The 22,035-nt window shown below is 40.6% G+C and overlaps 1 protein-coding gene across 1 annotated transcript; it reads right to left on the bottom strand.

Moving 5' to 3' along the window:
- Positions 1-11,332: 11,332 nt before the first annotated feature.
- On the bottom strand, positions 11,333-21,598 carry LOC147021314 (uncharacterized). Its single transcript, XM_085891148.1, has 6 exons — positions 21,468-21,598; positions 18,857-19,017; positions 14,109-15,447; positions 13,636-13,705; positions 12,792-12,955; positions 11,333-12,057 (listed from the first exon to the last, which is right to left on the bottom strand). The coding sequence occupies exons 1-5, from the start codon at positions 21,531-21,533 to the stop codon at positions 12,810-12,812; spliced, it is 1,782 nt and encodes a 593-aa protein (XP_085747274.1). The 5' UTR covers positions 21,534-21,598; the 3' UTR covers positions 11,333-12,057; positions 12,792-12,809.
- Between the last annotated feature and the right edge of the window lie 437 nt (positions 21,599-22,035).

The raw sequence follows: 22,035 nt of genomic DNA, 5'->3' as shown, positions 1-22,035 counted from the left end.
AAGGGCATATAAAAATCAGGATTTTTCAATTTGGAGAACCCGGTCCATCATCAATAGTTGAATCAATTGAAATAGTGAAACCTGATGTTGAAAAATTTATTAAAAAGACATTAAAAGAAATGAAAACTTTAAAGTTTTATATGGGAGTGAAAATGAATATGAAAAGACAAGATGAAGAACAAACTCCTTATATGAGGACAGATCTTCATTTTATAACATCATTTCAAGATTTTTTGAATAGTGGGGTTTATGAAGAACTATCAAGACAAGAGGAGGATGTTGATAATACAGTGGTAGGAAGTGGATTCAATATTAAAAAAAATCATCTTTTTAGATATACACATTCTAAAATCAAACCCTCTTAAAGCTTCTTCTTATATTGAATTACCAAAAGAAATAAAACGAAAGAAGGCAGTTGTTAATATTAAGAATAATGATAATAAATGTTTTCTCTGGTCTGTTCTTGCTCACTTACATCCACCAAAATGTAATTCAGAAAGAGTAAAGCAATATATGAAATATGAGAATACCTTGGACATTAAAGATTTTAATTTCCCAATGCCACTAACAGATATTCCTAAATTTGAGAAAAAGAATAATCTTTCTATTAATGTATATGGATTAACGGATACAAACAAAGTTCAAATATTAAAAATTTCAAACAACTATAAAAATGAAGAAACACACATTGATCTTTTATATTTTAGTGTTGGAAAGAATTCACATTACACATACATCAATAATTTATCAAGATTAATCTCTTCTCAGGTATTCAGAACAGCAAACAAAATATATCCTTGTAAGCGATGTCTTAATTCATTTCATACAAAAGAACGATTAGAACAACATTCAAAATATTGTAGTAATCATAAATCAGCTGTAATTACAATGCCTAAACCTGGTGAAAAGATTTCTTTTGAAGATTATAATAAATCTATCATGCACCCATTTGTGATATACGCTGATTTTGAATGTATCCTTAAAAAGATAAATACTGCTTCTCCTAATCCAAAAGAACCATATACAAATAAATATCAAAAACATATTCCTTGTGGTTTCTGTTATTATATCAAATCATCTGTTGGAGAAAAGTACAATAAACTTGAACAGTATAGTGGAAAAAATGCTTCACAAGAGTTTGTAAAACGATTAGAAAAGGATTGTATAAGACTAACTAAATTAATGAAAGAAACAAATGAACCGATGAAATTAACCATAGAAGAAAAATTAGAATTTAGAAAGAACAATATCTGTCATATTTGTGAGGAGGAAATTGAGGAGTCTAAAGTTAGGGATCATTGTCATCTTACTGGTAAATATAGAGGTCCCGCTCATTCCTGTTGTAATCTTAATTATAAATTACCTTCTTTTATTCCAGTCTTTCTTCACAACAGCGCCAACTATGATACACATCTATTTATAAATGAACTTTCAAAAACACCAGGGAATATTTCTGCCATAACAAACACAAGTCAAAAGTATATTTCATTTACAAAAATGATATTCACAAAACCTATAACTCGTATAAGGTTTCTTGATTCTTACAAGTTTATGGGAACGCCACTAGCCAACCTCGCATCAAATCTAAGCTCCACGGGCTCTTTTCCAAATCTTAATTCATTCTTTCCAAAAGAGGAAATTCTAACTAACGAGGAAATTCAGATTAAAGAGAGAATTCAAAGTAAAGAGGAAATTCTAATTAATGAGGAAATGAATGAAGAAATTCTTACTGAAGATGAAATTCTAATTATACAGAAAATTCGAACAAAGAATGAAATTCTAACTAAAGAGGAAATTCTGATTATAGATGAAATTCTGATTAAAGAGGGAATTCTAACTCGAGAGGAAATTGAAACAAGGAATGAAATTCAAAGTAAAGAGAAAATTCTTACAAGTAAGGGAATTTATCCTTATGGTTATATGGATTCATTTATGAGATTTAAAGAAACACAACTTCCTTCAAAAGAAAGTTTCTATAATAACCTTTATGAAGAAGAGATAAGTGATAAGGAATATAAACACGCACAAGAAATTTGGAAAATATTTAAGATAAAGAACCTTGGAGAATATCATGATTTGTATCTAAAAACAGAAGTTATATTGTTAGCTGATGTGTTTGAAGCTTTTAGATCACTCTGTCATAATAAAAATTGTTATGGATTAGATCCTGCCCACTATTTCACAGCTCCTGGTTTAGCTTGGAGTGCAATGTTGAAAATGACAAAACAAGATATAGATTTAGTCAGTGATGTAGATATGCTTTTTTTTTTTTTTTTTTTTTTTTGTATACCTTGGTCGAGGCTCGTATGAGAGCAAACACACAACTCACAGCAAGGAGGCATGAGACAAGAGGGGCGGGAGTGGAAGGGACAAAACAGTGGGGAACAGACACATTAGGTGAACTGTGGAAGGGAGAGGGATGGGGATGGGACGGGGAACATGGCGAAGAGAAGATGGACATTACAGGGACTTTCAGGAAGGAAAGCAGGAGAATTGAAGGAAGTGAGCTTGGGTGGATTATCGGGGGTAGAAAAGATCGAGGATTTGGATGGGGGAAGATAAGAGGTGGTGGTGAACAGCTGTTTTGAAAGCCTGGAGGGAAGAATGGGAAAGAATAGAGTGAGGAAGTTTATTCCAAAGGCGGGAAAAAGAGGAATGAAAGAGTGAAGATGAGCAGTGATTCGTGATTTTGGTAGTTTTACCAGAAGGGGGTTGTTGGCGGACCTTGAGCGCCCTGTGGAAATGTGGTTGGGACAAATCGCAGAGAGAGCAGGGGGGGCAAGGCTGGAGAGGAGTCGGTAGAAGACAGAAAGACCACCGACCAACCTGCGGTGATTGAGTGAGAGGCCCAAAGACTCAGCTTCATTGCGGGAGATGCCAATGATCTTAAAAGCCCTGGTTTCGACAGCGTGAAGCCGAGAAAGGTGGGAGGCAGGAGCACCAGCCCAGAGGGAAGAGCAGTACTCCATCAGGCTACGGACAAAAGCTTTGTAAGTAGTCAGGAGCTCAAGAGGGCCGAGGAAGGACTTTGCACGACGGAGGATTCCCAGTCGGCGACTGGCTTTTGAGGCAAGGTTGGAAATGTGACTTTCCCAGGAAAGGTCATGGCAGATAGTGAGACCCAGAAGCTTGAAAGAAAAGACTTCTTCCAGAGGATTGTTGAGAAAGTGGATGGGGGTTTTCTAAACGGTCCTTTCGAAGAGACATAGTGAGAGTGTGAGATTTGTGTGGATTGAAAGACATGTTCCACGTGTTGGACCAGTTTGTGATTTTATCCAGATCTGCAGTGAGCGAAGAAGCTGCTGCTTGCCGGTCTGAGGGATGACAGATGGTACGGCAGAGGGTGGAGTCATCGGCAAAGAGAAATAGAGGATTTTCCAGAGAGTCCGAGAGATCATTGATGAAAACCAGAAAAGAACAGGGCCCAGAACGCTACCTTGAGGAACTCCAGCCTGCACAGGAAGAGGGGATGAAAGAACTCCATTTAGGGCCACACGTTGACTGCGACAGGAGAGGAAGTCTGCGAGCCATGAGTGGAGATGGCCTTGAATACCATGGGAAGAGAGTTTGGTGAGTAGGGCAGGGTGCCAGACTGTGTCAAAAGCACGTGATATGTCCAGGGATACGGCTCGGATTTCCTGTCTGGCATTGAGGACCTCCATCCATTGATGGGAGAGCAGTAGCAGCATATCCAGGGTAGAGTGACCTGGTCTGAAACCAAATTGATGATTGGAAATCAAGCCATTGGAGAAGAGGAAGGATTTCATGTCTGAAGCGATGATGGATTCCATAACCTTGCTGATGATTGGGAGAAGGCTGATTGGTCTGTAGTTACAGGGATCTGTTTTTGCACCTTTTTATGCAGGGCAGTGATGTTAGCAGATTTCCAAGCAGATGGCAGATGACCTTGGGAAAATGAGAGGGTGAATAGAACAGAGAGAGGGTGAGCAAGAGCAGAAGAGCAGGCTTTGAGGACACGTGGGCTGATGCCATCTGGACCGGTTGCAGAATCTGACTCGAGGTTTGAAAGCAAGCTCTCCACCTTGTCAGGAGAAAAGGATACAGAGTCCAGGGACAGTTGGGTGCGACTGGGTAAAGTGGGTAGAGATAGTGATGGGTTTGGGACACAAGATTTAGCTGCAAACACCGAGTTTAGACATTCAGCTTTATCACGTGTGGAATCAGCAGTGCGGCCATTTGAGGTAAGGGAGGGGATGGAGGGGGAACATACACCAGAAACAGATTTGATTAAACGCCACCAGGATTTTGAGGAGGGAGAGAGGTTTGAGAGTTCAGACTTGAGATGAGAAAGATGTTGTTTTCTGGCTCTCCTGAGGGTAGATACACACTTGATCCGAGCTTTGTGGAAAGAACTGAGATTGCCCTCAGTTGGGTTTGCTTTCCATGAGGCAAAGGCAAGTTGTTTCAGGACAACTGCCTCGCCACAAGCTTCAGTAAACCAAGGGCGGGAGGAAGGGTAAGACAACTGAACACGAGAGGGGATAAATCTGTGCATGAGGGAGAGCAAGTTTCTTTGAAAGAATTCCCAGGATGAGTTGATGTTTGAGAAAGTAGTGATAGGAGACCAGTCTGTAAGTTTGATGGCTGCTCGGAGACCCTGCCAGTCGGCTTGAGTGAAATGCCAGACTCGACGGCGGTGAGGTGGTTCTCTGATAACAGCCAGAGAGATGTCCACTTTAACAAGGACGTGGTCAGAAGAACCAATTGGAGCGAAGGAAGAGCAGCAGATATTGTCAGGGAAATTTGTCAAAATCAGATCCAGAAGAGATGGAGTACCATTGGTTGAGATCCGCGTCGGGAAGTTGACCGATTGAGTCAGTCCCAATGAGTCACAGAAAGCTTTTGCTGATGTCCCATGGCAGGTGAGAGAGGTACCCACACCTAGCCAACTGGCATGATGACAATTGAAGTCGCCACATAAGAGGAAGAGAGAGTTTGGATGAGAAGATAGAAGATGGTCCATGTTTTCGGAGAGTGAGGTGTAGATGGAGTCATCACTGTTCGGTGGACGGTACAGTACACATATAAACATGAGGTGGGAGTGGAGGGGAAGCCGAAGCCAGAGGTATTCCTGGGGGTGTGGGGGAGTGAGAGCAGTGCAGGGAGAGTGAGGAATAGAGTCTTTGATGAAGAGAGCAACACCTCCACCAGGACGAGGCTCAGGTCTGTCATACCGTAAGAAGGAGTAACCAGGGAGAGATACTTGGGAGTCAGACACGTCTTGGGAGAGGAAAGTTTCTGTTAGGCAGATAATGTCTGGTTTGTCAGTGGCAACCTGTAGGGAAAGATCTGAAAGGTTTGAGCGAAGGCCCCAGATATTTGAGGTCCACACTTTTAATGAAGAGGTAGGGGAGGAGGCTTTGGGTGCAGGAGGTGGAGGGGGCGGGGGGGGGTAGGACGAGGGACGAGGGGGGAGGTAAGGAGGGTTGCTGAAGGAGTGTGGGGTATTGCAGAATAGCGAGGGGAGGGGGCCGAATGAGGTGGAGAAAAGGCTCTGTGGTGCTGGGAGAGAGGGGGGACAAGAGACAAGGAAGATGGCAGTTGAGGATTTGAGGAGGTGGAGTGAAGAGATGGAGGTGAGAGCGCAGTGGAGGGAGGCAGGTTGTTGGATGAGAGGGGGGCAACTTAGAGAAGGAAGAGTGAGGGGGATGAAAGGTGGGAGAAAGGTGAGGGGGAATTTTTGAAAGAGGTGAGAGGGAGGCTTGGAGGGAGAAGAGTGGGATGGTTGCTTTGAGAGTGAGAGTGAGGGGTGAGGGGGGTGAGTTGGCACTGAAGTTGGAAAAAAAGAATGGTTGATGGAAAGCGAGCATCCATGGCAAACTGTGGTTTTTAAAAGTTTTAGGTCAGAGATGCGATTTAACACAATTCTTGATGGATGCAATGAAGGCGAATTCAGAGCATGGAGAGAAGAAGCGCTGTAATAGTTGGATTTTTTAGGCAAGGAATGAAGGAGAGGTCGAAATGAGAGCAGTCTGTTAAAATAGCAGAAGAGTAGTGCATTGTGAAACAGTAAAGAGTACCACATGTGTGAGAGAGGAAGATGAAGCATTATGAGATCGTTTTTGATGTTAATATTAATGTATGAGAGAGTTCAACAGATTAGGTCATGGAAGTGTAAAAAAAAAAAGAAATCGAGGAAGACGAGGAGGAAGTTAAGAGGAAGAAGAAGTAGCAGAATCGGGAGAAGGTGAGCGTGTTGTTGTTGTTGTTGTTGGGTATATATATATATATATTTTTTTTTTTTGAGATAAGAAAGAGATTAGTTGGGAGAATGGGGGATGTTTGGAAAGTGGGGAGGATGAAAATTGAAGGTAATGGGGAGGATAGAAATTGAAGGTAATGGGGAGAAAAAACAAACAACAACAAAAAAAAAAACGATCGAACACCGAGTGGAACCGGTAGGCCTCAAGCCTAGGACTAGGCCTCAAACACCAAGTAAGAACGTCGACATAAATACTCACAAAATAGCACGATTTTTGAAACAAAACCGAACTAGGAACACACATTAACATGTAGGTGAGAAAATTAAACAGTTAAAACGGGACAAATAACAACCGGAACTTAACTTTGAGAACATCAGCAGGGAGCCCCGAAGGAGACCTCTTGCCGCTCAAAACCGGAACCGGAAGTGATGATTTTTTTTTTCCAATATTTTGATGATTGAGAAGTCTAAGAGAGGTGGAATATCACAAGTATGTTCAAAAAGATATGCTAAAGCAAATAATAAATATCTTCCAAATTATGAGAGTGAAAAAGATAGTAATTATTTGATGTACTTTGATGCTAATAATTTGTATGGATGGGCAATGTCTCAATCTCTGCCTTATGGTAAATTAGAGTGGGTGGAAGAAAAGGATTATGAAAAGGCTTTGATGAATATTGTTATTTCTTCTCAAGAGAAATTGAATGACAAAGAAGAAGGTTATTATTTTGAAGTTGATTTGAAGTACCCGAGTGATCTTCATAATAAGCATAAAGACCTTCCTTTTGCATGTGAGAAAGAAACCCCAAAGAAAGAATGGTTCAGTGATTATCATAAAAGTTTTAATATTAAAGGCAAATCAACAGAAAAGTTATTAACAACATTCTATGATAAAGAGGGATATGTTTTGCATCAAAGGAACTTGAGACAATATTTATCTGCTGGGTTGAGAATAGCTAAAATTCATAGTTTTAAAATTTAAACAAAGTCGTTGGATGAAAAAGTATATTAAATTCAATACAGATATGAGAACAAATACAAAAGTAAAATTTGAAGGGGAATTCTATAAATTGATGAATAATGCTGTCTTTGGAAAGACAATGGAGAATGTTAGAAACAGGCAAAACATTAGATTTGCAACATCTTGGAAAGAAGCTTCTAGATTGATAAATAAACCAAGTTTTGAGAGAGAAGAGGTTTTTTCAGAGAACTTTTCTGCTATTCATATGAAAAAGGAAAGTATTGTCATGGATAAACCAATTTATATTGGAACAGCAGTTCTTGATTTATCAAAGATATTGATGTATGATTATTTGTATAATGATTTAAAGAAAGAGTATGGTGAAAATGCTTCATTGTTGTATATGGACACTGATAGTTTTATTCTCGATATAAAAACTGACGATGTTTATAAGGATATGAAGAAAAACATTGGAGTATATGATACAAGTAATTTTAGTAAGAAGAGTGAGTTATTTTCAAAAAAGAATGAAAAGGTTATTGGCAAGTTTAAGGATGAGTTGGGTGGAAAAGTAATGAGTGAGTTTATTGGATTGAGAGCAAAGGCATATGCTTATAAGTATGGTGATCAGATTGATAAAAGGTTAAAGGGAATAAAGAAATATGTAATAAAGAAATCAATAACTTTTAGAAATTATTATAATTGTTTGATGAATAAGAAAGAAGAATATAGGAAAATGAATACAATAAGAAGTTATAAACATAAGATATATAGTGAAGAAGTAAATAAAAAGGCATTAGGAGCCTTTGATGATAAGAGATTTATTTTAGATAATGGAATAGATTGTGTTCCATATGGATATTGTATGATAGAGTGTATAAAATAGATTGTGTTCCATATGGGTATTGTATGATAGAGTGAATAGAATAGATTGTGTTCCATATGGACACAAGTTTTAACGATGGGAAGATGGGTTAGGGTTTTTAAGGGCTACCGCCGCGTTTTTCACAATATATAAATGGTCGAACCAAGTATTAGTCAAACTAAAGAGTGGAGAAAATCTCAGTCTTGGTATATAAATGGAAAACATAATGAATGTGAAAAATATCAAATAAGTCTTATTGAAAAAATATCTAAAACAAAGGTAAATAAAACAAATATGCGAATCAATTTAAAAACCAATAAGTTAGAGGATGTAAAGAAAATAATAAATATGTTTGAATGGACTGAAAAATTTGATGGTTATCAATTGAACAATGGAAAAATAATTTACTACAATATCAAAATGATATGCAACTCAGGAGGTGGTCAGATGAGATCATTAAGAGAAGTTTATCATTTCGTAATGGCACAAAAGGGGTATCTTAAAAAATATAAAGATTCAAATGTTTTGTTTTTCAATATTTTAGATGGGGATTATTGTGCAAAGAAAATTAAACTATTGAAGGAATTTGAGAATGAACAAATGTTTATAGGTTCAATGAGTGAGCTAAACAATATGCATTGGTTATTTGATAAAGAGTGCCCCGAGGCTTAGACATTTCAGATATTTCTTTAGAATCACCTTTAACAAATCTTTATCTTGTTGTATGGGTTATTTGATAAAGAGTGTCCCGGGGCTTAGGCGTTTCAAATATTTCTTTAGAATCACCTTTAACAAATCTTTATCTTGTTGTATGGGCTATTTGAATAGAGAGCCCCTAGGTTAAAAGGGGAAATAAAAAAATGACCGTTTTTACAGCCATTTTTCCCTGCTGTGCAGGGGTTTGGCTTTTTCTTGAGGCAATGTTTTATGGCCGGATGCCCTTCCTGACACCAACCCTGGTCGCCTCTTACGACACACAGGGATATGGTACACCTATTCTAACCGGGGCATACACCGGGACCAGTACACTGGCACTCATTTCGCCGACCTCGGAAGGATGGCAGGCTGAGTCAACCCCCTGGTGTTAATTCAGCAGCCAACGGGGCTTGAACTCAGGACCCTGGGATCCCAAGCCGCCACCCTAACCACTAAGCCAACACCAGGCTCCAGGTTAAAAGGGGAGACAAATAAATATACCTTGGGCTAAAAAGGGGATTTATTTTTTCAGGGGAAAAAAAAGAAAAATTTCATGGCTGAAAATCCCCCATTCATTTACATGGGGAAAAGTGAGCCAGAACCAGTATTCTTTCCCTACTCCTCTGCATTGAATCGTAGCTGATGGCCAAGTTCATCCTATTCATGATGTCAACAAGCTGTCTTGATGTTGACAGGTTATGGACAGTTTGTGTCAAACTACAGTGAAATGGAGTTTTACTTCTCCCAGAACTTAACCAATAATGAATAAACTGAAAGAGTGTGTCAAACGTCAGGAGCCATTCATCTGTGTTGGTGTTGCTGGTGTTTGGGAACATGAACTTCATGAACTGCATCCACTGTTGGGGGCGATGTGATCTGTAGTGGTCCGTTGAAAGTTTAACATCCTCACTCGTGCAGTATGTTGCCTCCAGACCAAAGTCATAATTTTTGCATCCATGCAGTAGCTCCAGTGCACACTTCTCAAAGTCTCGATGATGTTACCCTGCAGGGGGGAGCTAGAATAAACCATCTGTGATTTTCGTCAATCATCAGGATAAGTGAAGCAGATCGTGTCCCTGAAGCACTTGATTCGAAGAACCTTTGTCCGTCTGTTATCTATTTGCTGATCTGTCTCCAAGTTAGCATTGACGAGGTCACAAATGGGGCTAACACTGCAGCTGCTCATTTTGAAATCGAGACTATCAAACATAAGTTTGCAGTTTAAGTCAATTGTAGCTGCCTCATTTGATCGCTGGATATTTTAAAAACAATGCCTCAATTTGTCTGTTATACTTTTTCAAGTATTGTCAAAAACAATTCCCATGATAGAAGACATCTGCAGAAAACACATCACCAGCTGTATCCAGAAAAGCACATCTTGTCTTAACTTCATCCTTATAAAAGTTCAAAGCATCTGGAAACAATGCTGCTCTGTCAGACTCTGAGATGCGAGACAACACCCGATTCCTATCACCACAACTCTCTCTTGCTCTGTCACATATAACGCACTTCCTTTCAACGTCTTTGCAACTGGAACTAGTACTCTTCTTTCGTCTTTTGGGGGCCTTATAACTGTCACTGCTTTCTCCCTCTACAACCTCTTCAATAAGTTCTGGCTCACTTTTCGTTTTGGCTGATCTTTTCGACTTCAGAATGTAAGTGGAATAACAGGCTTTCGGCTTCAGATAGTACATGAATGTGTTGCTGTCTGCGTTTATTCTTGAGATGACTAAAGAATCATGCAATTGTTCTGCTGCCATCCGGATTTTGGCACGCCCATCATCAGTTCCTGAAAAATAATATGTATGAAATATCACCAAAATAATAGGGTCCATCAACCTGTGTTCCAAAGGTACCAAACATTTGATTTTTACAAGCATTGCGTTGTATACACACACACATAAGTACACACTTTTTCATCCATAGACATTGTGAGGAAAGGGAAGTATTGTTCATCAGTTGGCCAAATAGGGTTCTGATGCTATTACATCTGAAATTTACCTGTTAACGTTTTTACCTGAAGCAGTGTTGCCAATAACGCATGAAGTCCCATCAAAAACCCTTCGGCTGCTGACCTTGAAACCACTAAAGTTTCCTGTAAAAAATATTTTTTCGCGTAATTAATTGTCGATGACGCAGTTTTTAATCAAAAACTTTATTCAGATGATTTTAATGTGCATAATTCAACTATAATGAAATCATACCATGTTATAGTAACAGCAAGCAGGGATCCAAGGTAGAATTACTTGCCATCAGAGAACTTTTTAACACTTGAATACCGAGCGCCTCCTACAACAAAGGAATAATTTGGTGAATTGTAATATTTTTAATGCCGATTATTGCCCACCTAGAATCTTCAGGAGTCAAGTAATTGAATAAAAGAAGAAGGAACAATTATGAATAATTGAAGTCCGTACCGTGCTGAAATCAGTTTTTGGCAAATATCTTAAAAACCATTGACTTTTGGACATGGAAATGTATTACTGACCCCCCATAATGTGGTCATTCCGAACATTTTGAGTGGTCACACAACCTTCTAGGTCCAACGGTTCTGGAGCTACAGTAATGGCGGGTGGTAGTACTTCGCTTAAAAAAGGGCGTGGCCATTTCACCTATTTTGCCGTCAGTGGCAAATGTGTTACCAACGAAAAATTGTTCAATGACCTTCAATTAGATGATTTTTGAAGAGTTTACCTCTGGACATTCAAGTGCATACAAAACCACCAGAAGCTACGAGAGTACCACTTTCACATCTTCATTTTCTTCATCACCAACTCCCACTGTGTCACCTTTCATGAGAATTGAGGAAATTTGGTCCATTGTTCCTGTGCTTCCTTTGGAGCCCACAAATCTCAACTTCCTGTTCAAATTAAAGGAACAAAACCTCATCTGATGATATAGAAGAGAACAAAGATGGACTGCTTCATGCAAGGTAGCTCGAGTCACCCGTCGCTGATTGGAAGTGGGATTGTAAACATTTGATTTTTCAAACAATTATTTTTATTGAACATTGAGGTGTTCACAATGACTTCTTACTGGATACATTAACGTTCACAACAGACTTCCACCAGTTGGAAGATTTGTTTGGAGCTTTTCTGGCTTCGAGTGATGTAAAATATTCATTTGTTCTCGACACTTCTGAAGCAAAGATCAAATGGGACACGATGGACGTGAATAACATGTAATTTAGACAAAGTTTGGAATAATTTGTAATGGAAGGTAAAAAATTCCTGGTAACTTACGTTCCAACCGGTAAGATGGTTTCTTGTACGAGGGAGGTGGAGGAGGGAACGGGCGTCTCTTCTGAGGGGTCTATGGAAAAACAGTAAAATATGAAAGATGAAACACAATGAAATGTTCATCAGTTTGATAACTTGTTCAGGAGATGGCACAGAAGGAAATGTACTGATTGAATAGGTAACCAGTGAAAAGGTGAATTAGTGATCTCATCCAATCAAGGGGAGTTGAAATTCTTGTGTACGATCCTGCATGAGGATGACTGTGTCAATGAGTTAACTTTCCCACCAAAAATATAATTGCAAACATCTTCACAATCAAGGATATTCTTCTTCATCAAAGGAAGTATTTACAGCAATGTCTATAAAGACAATGATGTACAGTGATGAAATCTTACATGATGTACAGTCATGAAATCTTACGTGATGTACAGTAATGAAATCTTACATGATGTACAGTAATGAAATCTTACATGATGTACAGTAATGAAATCTTACATGATGTACAGTAATGAAATCTTACATGATGTACAGTAAGAAAGTCACACATGATGTGCAGTCATGAATTCACACATGTCAAGCAGTGACCAACAAGGGTTAATATCTGCGTTCCCTTCATGATTGGCGTTGATTACATGAATCAGGGAGGGACCTCACCTGCTTAATGTATTCATTCAAATTATTAATTTCTCCACACTCGGAATTAGAAAGTTCTCATCATGATGTTTCAACAAGGAAGTGACAGGTTGACAACCATGGACACAAAAAGGATCCAGGTGATGAAATAAGTCAATCGAGTGTTTATCGTACCTTAGTTATGAAGACTGCTCATTTGAAATAGCTTGAATCAGCCATCTGCATGAGCCTGGCGAATCTTTTTGCATTCCTGGACACCTTATATGGCCGAGTGATGAGTGAGTCACTCCCAAACATGGCATCCTCCTCTCCAGCAGGCATAACTATGACTTCTTCCTCTGCACACACATCAACAAAAGGAAGTCAAAACCACTCAAGAGCATTGTCATCAGAATCTCCATCATTATCCTGCTTTCCAACACGGCCCTGGAATGAATATCTATTAATCTCTCTCTATCTCTCTGTGCTTCTCCCTCTCCCTCGTTTTGTATATTTCAGTTCACGTTTTATTTCACTTTTCCCTCCACTTTCACATCTTCATTTTCTTCATCACCAACTCCCACTGTGTCACCTTTCAAGCGAATTGAGATCATTTCTTCCATCGTTCCTGTGCTTTATATAAAGCCCACAAATCCCCACTTACTGTTCAAATTAAATTAACAAAACCTCATCTGATGACATAGAAGAGAACAAAGATGGACTGCTTCATGGAAGGTAGCTCGAGTCACCCGTCGCTCATTGAAAGTGGGATTGTAAAAATTTGATTTTTGAAACAATTTTATTGTACATCCAGGTGTTCACAATGACTTATTTATGGATACATTAACGTTAACACCAGACTTCCACCAGTTGGAAGATTTGTTTGGTGTTTGTCTGGCTTTGGGTGAAGCAAAATATTCAATTGTTCTCAACACTTCTGAAGCACAGATCAAATGGGACACGATGGACGTGAAGAACATGAAATGTTGATAAAGTTTGGAATAATTTGTAATGGAAGGAAAGATTCTTGGTAACTTACGTTCCAACCGGTAAGATGGTTTCTTGTACGAGGGAGGTGGAGGAGGGAACGGGCGTCTCTTCTGAGGGGTCTTTGGAAAAACAATAAAAATGTGAAAGAATAAACACAATGAAATGTTCATCAGTTTAATAACTTGTTCAGGATATGGCACAGAATGAAATGCACTGATTGAATAGGTAACCAGTGAAAAGGTGAATTAGTTTATCTCATCTAATCAAGGGGAGTTAAAATTATTGTGATCGATCCTGCGTGGGGAAGACCGGAGCAATAAGTTAACTTTTCCACCAAAAATATAATCACAATTATCTCCACAATTTATGATGTTCTTCTTCATCAAAAGAAGAATTTATAGCAACTTCAATAAAAGATGAAATGCCAAAATTTATTTCAACTTAAGGTTTTCATCTTGGGGTTTGCTGTATTTCTCCCCACAATGTTTCCCCAACATCTCCAAAGTACTGATGGATGCTTACCTGTTGAAGGTCCTGAATGTGGTGTGGCCCTTCAACACCATGCTGCTTCTGCTGCTGTTTCAGCTTTCGATCAGAGTGAGGCCTCTGTTTCCGCTGGAACCCTTGAACAACTTGCTGTGTCAGCTGTTGCTTGTCATTCCACGTCTCAGTCCACTCATCGGAAGTCTCATCCCATTTTTCCTGTTGATGCAATTTACACGCAGCAATTTTTTGCACATGTTCTGCCTCCTCTTTAGTCTCGTCGGATTTCTGAAAGTGTTTCTCGAGTTCTTGATTCCTTACCGTCTCGTTTTCCTGTTCATCTTGTCTATTCTTTTCTTGTTCGAGTAGTTTCTGTTTTTCCTGTTCCACTCTTTGCTGTTCTTCCTCTCTTCGTCTCTGCTTTTCCTCTTCTTCTCTTCGTCTCTCCTTTTCCTCTTCTTGTCGATTTGCTTTCCTGAACTCACTTTTCCACACCTTGTGTTCGCGTGTGCGCACCATATTTTCTCTCTTATTAATCTCCTGCTCCAGCTGATGTACCTCTTTTTCTCGACGGAACAAGTCTTCCTCTTTTATTTTTTTTCCCTCTAATAACCGCAGTTGCTGCTTCTGCTCCTCCTCTTCTCGCAGGTACATCACTCTCTCCAATTCCTCAACCTCCTTTTCTCGTTCTCTCATCTCTTCCTCTTGACGGCACGTCTCAACCTCTCGATGTTTTATTTCCCGTTCTTTTGACCTGTTCCTTTTTTCAAACTCTGCCCGTTTTCCACGCTCCGTTCCCTCATATTGAGCAATCCTGTTCTCCAATTCATTGACCACGTGCTCACTCTTTCGCACCTCTTTCTCTTTTTGTTCGATCTCAAGACATCTCCGTGTATGTTCTTGATACACGGATTCCCTCCGTCGTACAAATTCCGTGAGTTCTCTCTGATCTTCTTCCTCTATTCTCCTCCACTCTGAAGCGTTTTTTTTATTTTGCTCTTCATGTTGTTTTTTAATTTGCTCCTCCTCATCTTTTTTCCTCAATTCCTCTTCCTTGTTTTTCCTCTGCTGTTCTTCCACGATTTCTTTCTCTTTTTTCCATTCCTTTTCCTCATATGTTTGTTGCATAACTTTTTCCTGAATCTCTTGCTCTCCGAGCTGAACTATCAGCTCTCTTTCTTTTAGTTCTTCTTCTTTTCGGTGCAATTTTTCACCCCTTTCCTGAAGTTTATCTTTCTCTCTCTGCCACAACTTCATTCTTTCATCCTCCTCTTCCTTCACATTCTGCATGTCCAAAGCTTCATTTTTTGGAACCTCCTCAAGCAACGGCTGCTCTTTCTTTCCCATGTTCTTTAATTGTTTGCGGCCACATCGAAAACTGCAAGAAACAAAGATAATACTTGTCAGTTCGATCTAAAATAAAGTACATTCTCTATTATATAATATGAAGTGTGATGTGGTGTCTGTCCATATGTTTGTGTGGTCACACATTCCGCTGTCTCCCGTATCCGGCGGCCGCTTCCCACGCTGCGTATTAAAAGCTCCACATGCAGGCAAAGCTCAACATTGAACCAGAAGAAATACATGATACCAAACGAGATACCTTTTAAATGTATAAATACAACATGGAATCGCAGTTTGTTTTACAGTGCATGAAGATATGACCTGGGCTGAGAGCATGGCTTTGAGGTTCGCACACTCGCATCTAAACTTCCTGGCCTGGGTTAGAATCCCGACCCAGCTATAAACTGTCATCCCGGTGTTTTACAGACTGGGTGAATCATCAATGTAAGTGCCGTTCCTCTGATGGACGTTAAACTGGTTGTCCCGTCAACCGACATCACTCGGTGGAGGTTGAAGATTCTCCATGTGTTCTTCGCTAATGAAGTGTGGGCGAGCATTTCGTAGCAGTATGGCCAAATTTCAAATTCCTGCCAAAACTACTGATGGGAAGGCAAATCTGCTTTGGTGGTTGCACCAATGCTCTGGGTGACAGAGCAGGAAGATTATCACAAAGTTGAATAAAGCATGTTCACGTTGTTAATAACAGTAGTCTTTCCTGAAAGTCTTTGAACAAGGCTGCAATGTTCATCATTTCATTAAATATCGAGAACGGCACCTTGTGGAGCGCATACCTTCACCAGGCTGAACAGTTTACATTTTGTATCCCACTTAAAGGTCGGATCTGAATCTGGATCTTTACCAAAATCGAATCGTCTTGTTCTTGTCACCTATAACCAACTCATCCACGTAGTTTTGTCATAATCCATCCATAACTTTTTGAGATATCGTGCTATATTTCGTTTTTTTCCCCCATCACTCAATGGTGAAGAATCACTCAAAAAATTCACGGATCCAGATCTTCACTAAAATCTAATAACTTCATCCTCGTCAGACACCCATCCCGTCCACGAAAGTTTGTCCGAATCCATCCATAACCTTGTGAGATATCCTGTTCACAGAAAAACAGATAAACAAACAGACAGGGGTGAAAGCACAACAACTGCCCACCTTTCGTGGCGGAGGTAAAAACGTGTACATTTAACATTGTGACCTAAAAATAATGCTTCAAAATAAACTTCAAGGAGAACCAGAATGAGCTTCTGAAAACAAAAACTGCCAGGTTGGCAACCATTGTGCAGGTTTGATTGGCTGAATGGTGTCTTCCTGTGTTGAAGTTCCTTGGAAATGAAGTCATGAATTATCCATTGTGAACCGGGTTGGTGTCTGTCCGTGCGTTTGTCTGTCTCCCATTGAAGGCGGTCGCTTCCTGTTCTGTTTTTAAAAAGCTCAACATTCACTTTCGAAATGATGGAAAAACAGACATGAATAATCTTTAATTCAAATTTTATTTCGCAACCAGGATATTTTGCCCTCTTTTGAGATAAACTGCACCTCCGTTGCCTGATGTTACATCACCATTCCGTGGAGGGCCGTTTCACTAACTGAGAGCTTTGGCTTTGAGACACAGCGGGGAGGGGGGGGGGGGGAGAGGAGACGGTAGTAGAGAGAAAGACCACCGACATGCCTCTGGTGAGAGATCTAAAGACTCAGCCTCATCACGGGAGACATCAATGATCTTGAAAGCCTTCATTTCCACAGCGTGAAGTTAAGCGAGGTGTGAGGCAGGAGCATGACCTCAAATAGGGGAGCAGTACTCCAGAAGACTGCGGATGAAAGCTTTGTATGTAGTGAGGAGCTCAGGTGTGCCAAGGAAGAACTTTGCACAATGAAGGATGCCCAGTTGGTGAGTGGCTTTGGAAGCCAGCTTGGAGATATGGCTTTCCCAGGAAAGATCATGGCAGATAGTGAGACCCAAAACTTTGAAGGAAAGGACTTCTTCAAGAGGATTGTGAAGAAAATTGTTCAAGAGGATGGGGGGGGGGGTTCCAGATGCTTCTTTCGGAGAGGCAAAGAGATTTGTCAGGATTGAAAGACATGTTCCACGTGTTGGACGAGCTTCTGATTTTATCCAGATCAGCAGAGAGTGAAGAGGCTGCTGCTTGCCAATATGAGGGATAAAGAAGAGGAAGTATTTAATGTCTGAAGCGATGATGGATTCTATAACGTTGCTGATGATAGAGAGAAGGCTGATTGGTCTATCATTGCAGGAATCTGTTTTTCCACCTTTTTCTGCACAGCGGTGATGTTTGCTGATTTCCAAGCAGATGGCAGATGACCTTGAGCAAAAGAGAGGGTGAATAGAACAGACAGAGGGTGAGGAAGAGGAGCAGAGCAGGTTTTTAGGATACGTGGGCTGATGCCGTCTGGACCAGTTGCAGAATCAGAGTCTAGGTTTGACCGCAAAATCTCCACCTTGTCATGAGAAAAGGACACAAAGTCCAAGAACAGGTGGGTGCGACTGGGTAAGGTGGGTACAGAAAGTGATGGGTTTGCGACACAAGATTTAGAAGCAAACACCGAGTTTTGGCATTTAGCCTTTCAATGCTGAGTGTGAGCTGTGCAGGAATTTGAAGTGAGAAAGGGGATGGAGGGGGAACATCCATCAGAAACAGACTTGACAAGACGCAACCAGGATTTGGAGGAGGGAGACAGGTTTGAGAGTTCTCAAGGTGAGAAAGATTAACCCACGTGACTGATGGATTTGGACGAAATTTGCTGGAGAGCTTGGGTATGTTACATGGACAAAATGGTTAGAATTTGGTGAAGATCTGAATCCGGATCCGGCCTATCAGTGGGATACAAGACGTAAACGAATCAGCCTTGCGGAGGTATGCGCTCCACCAAGTGCCTGCATAGTTTTCTCTGTTAATCTCACTTATTCACATTTCATCTGCATTTTTTTTATTTTTATCATTTGGAATAGTTCGGGAAGACTATACATTAAGTTTGATTCCAAAGCATCAAGAAATAAGCTCAGGTGGCATCAAAATGTGGAAACTTGGGAGGGAGAATACTTTTGCAGGCTACTGCATAATCGGAGCCATGCATGCATGGTCCAGACCCCTCGATACCTTAAAACCCCTTGACCCCTTTATACTCTCAAAGACCCCAAAGATCCCCAAGAACCTTTAGAACTCGAAGACCCATTAAAATCATTAAGATCCTTAAGACCCCTCATGACCATCAAGTCCCCCCCCTAAAAAACTACTTTCAGACACCAAAGACCCCCAAAACCCTTAAGATCCCCGCCCCCACCCAACTACGGCCCTTTCAATCCCTTCACCCTTTTGTACCCTTGAGACCCCACAGACCATTTGGACCTTCACACCCATTATGGATGAGGGAATTATCAAATTGATGAAAACATCACTTGTGTTCCTTACCAGTGAATGTGGGCCTTTTTTTTGTGCCTCTTCTGTCGATTGAACCAGGACGATGGGTCAAATGATGAGACCATGGCAAATGCCAAGATGCCAATTGCGACGACGACCACGTCACGAACTTTGGAGACCATTGTTTCCTCCACTGCGTTTTTCTGGAAAATCTATGGACATGAAAAACAGGGCAGGGAGAAGAGGTTCATTAGCCCGTCCCTCACGCAGCGGAAGACGGGGTTTGCAATCGTGTGTGTGTGTGTGTGTGTGTGTGTGTATGTCTGAGAGAGAGAGAGAGATTGTCTGTGTGTCTGTGTGTGTGTGTGTGTGTGTGTGTGTGTGTGTGTGTGTGTGTCTGAGAGAGAGAGATTGTCTGTGTGTCTGTGTGTGTGTCTGTCTGTCCGGTCCGTAACTTTTACGCCATTTGAAATTTTTTCGTCAAATTTTAACAATGCCTTATGATTAGAATATTCCAATATGGATTAAAATTAATAATCATGTTAAAAGTTCAAATTCATCAAAAATCATCAATTTCCATGCAATTCACCTGAAGTTTTAATTTACCGTTTGAGCTTTGTCATGAAATGTTCACCAGAACTTTCTTATGAGAATATGGAGAACAGATATTAATAATTTGGTTAATAGGTCAAAGTTCAGCATCACATAAAATCGTCAAGTTTCACACAATTGACCTGAAATTTAAAGAATTACCATATTTGGTCATGAAGTGCTTCACCAATTAAAAGCTTGAAGCAGATTGAAATGTTTTTTTTTCAGATCAAAAGTTCAAAATCGTCTAAATTGGGGAATTTTTTTTACCTCCACCACTGAAGGTGAAACGAAGTGATATTTTCGAGATGTTTTCATCAAGGTGAATTTCATCATCATCATCATCACCATCACCATCATCATCATCATCACCATCATCACCATCACCATCATCACCATCATCCTGTTTTTAACCCTATGCAGGATGAAGGTGACATTGAACTCACACTTGGTGTTTTGGTTTGATGACCACGTTTGCCAAGCACAGTTTAACAAGAGGGTTTGGGAAGCAATTTGTGATTTGTTCAGAATGCTCGCGATAACTCGTCTCGTCTTTGCTGGAAACACCGTGGGATCTTTCACGTCCACGAACGTGTAAAATATACCGTGAAGATTCCTCCCTCGACACGACCAGGAAGGAGCTTTTGCCTTGAAGGGACAAATTCCAACTTTGCCGAATGGGGAAAGTTATCCCTAAACCTGCAGTTTCCAACCAAAGAAAAACTCTCTTTGTCTTCTTCATCACATCCTCATGGCAATGAGGTATCACAACCATTAAAAGGACAGACAAGGAAGATTAAATATGGGATTTAAACAGTGCACCAACACACACTGACCTACTGTTTTTTAAAGGCTACTCCAGGAATGTTAGATTTCCACAAAAAAGCGCCACTGGACAAGACAGCCAACTTGATGAGGTCTCGGAAGGGATGGGACGTGAAGCTGGCTGTCCCGTTATGAGAGAATATCCTGACTGTGATGTACAAGGATGACAGTTTTTAATTGTCAGATCCGATGACAGTGGAATCAAACTCACTGAAGACAACAAAAAATGTCCTCAACAGTTTCCCTGGAAAACCATAAAATTTTTCCCATTTATCAAACTTGAATAAGTCCCAACTTGTGTCATTTTCTCTGTACCTTTCCTGTGGGGATGTTCCAATCTCCACGTACGTGCTGAGGTGATCTGGAGGTTTCACTACTGAGGACCAGCAAGACCATGATGATAACCCACGTCATCTCTGGTGGCTGGTGCACGTCAAGCCTCGAACTGGGGAACTGGCAATTTAACGATTTATTCCACATTGTTCAACTGTGACGTCATCATGCACTGTAACGTCATCATGGACTGTGACCACACTCGACACATTGGGGGAACTGACAATTTAACCATTTATTACAAAATTGTTCGACTGTGACGTCATCATGCACTATGACATCATCATGCACTGTGACCACACTCTCCGCATTGGGGGAACTGGAGATTTAAATATTTATTCTTAATTGTTCAACTGTGACGTCACGACGTTATCCACATTACATCATTTTATTCTGGTTCTTAAATTAACTTCCAGACAAACCATCACAACTACCATCATCACCCTCAACACCACTTCCATGACATGACCATCCCTCGTCCCACCAGAGATTCGTCCCTGTCCTTCACCTTTCCCAATCCCACGGTTAATTCCCAACGGATCACCACCTTTCACTCCAATACAAGTTCACATGACGGACCCTCGGAATGAAAAAGGTTCAAATATCGAACAAACCGTTTCAAATGGATCACCTCGTCATCATCGGACCATTTAACTTGGACCACACGTGGTAATCAATGTCAATTGTTCCTCCCAACTTGCCGACTCGACGATACAAGACTCCATTTGTATTTTCCCTCCTTTATCCGGACTCCGTGTGGAATCCCGAGCGGGCACGAACAACTTCCTCGTGTTACAAACTCTCAATACAACACCCGTTCCCTTTCACATCAAACCACAAAAACTACCGATAAACGAACTCCTTTGGTGTTGTGAACCTTCCCGACTCCGTCATCCCTCACAATCCCCATTACCTGCTGCGGAGGTGGCGATGTCTCACCAACGAGGATCAACACCAAGATCGCCATGACAACCCACATCTCTGCTGTGTCCTCTTGGTCGATGCTCGATGCGCCGAATGACGTTTCCACAACACGTCTCGACCTGATGTGTTCTCGGATGTTGGAATTATCATTGTGACGTCACACATGACGACGGTTGGGTGTTTGACGAGGGCGAATTGATCGGATCTCGACACAGAAAGGAGAATTTATTTTAATTTTAAACTGATTCTTCACCATTGAGAGATGGGGTAAAAACGATATATGGCATGGTATCCCAAAAAGTTATATGGGCGGAATATGACCAGTGACGTCACGACATATATTGAGATACCGGAAGGTGAAAAATATCGGAAGTGACGTAACATGTGGGAGGAGTCTGGGGGTCTTGGTTGGGAGGGTGAAGGTGGTTGAGTGATGAGTTGTCGGCCCAGATTTGTTCCCTCGTTCTCTCCTGGTTGTTTTATCCTTCGTTGTTGTTTAATCCTTGAAAATCTCCATGACGACATTGACGTCGGAAATTGACGTTTCTCTCCGTTTT

The sequence above is a fragment of the Eptatretus burgeri genome, chromosome 8 (genome assembly GCF_056783735.1).
Source record: "Eptatretus burgeri isolate ZD-2024b chromosome 8, Ebu_testis_v1, whole genome shotgun sequence".
NCBI classification, from domain to species: domain Eukaryota; kingdom Metazoa; phylum Chordata; class Myxini; order Myxiniformes; family Myxinidae; genus Eptatretus; species Eptatretus burgeri.
Note: the sequence above shows the minus strand (reverse complement) of the source record. Positions and strands in the feature narration are given on the sequence as shown.

What these genes read in the sequence shown, in the direction of transcription:
- LOC147021314 (XM_085891148.1), bottom strand. Translation starts at nt 21,533, where the DNA reads ATGTGGGTTGTCATGGCGATCTTGGTGTTGATCCTCGTTGGTGAGACA. An exon ending in CATCGCCACCTCCGCAGCAG is followed by an intron (nt 19,018 to 21,467) that starts GTAATGGGGATT and finishes TCATGTCCATAG; the next exon opens with ATTTTCCAGAAAAACGCAGT. An exon ending in ACATTCAGGACCTTCAACAG is followed by an intron (nt 13,706 to 14,108) that starts GTAAGCATCCAT and finishes GTTTTTCCAAAG; the next exon opens with ACCCCTCAGAAGAGACGCCC.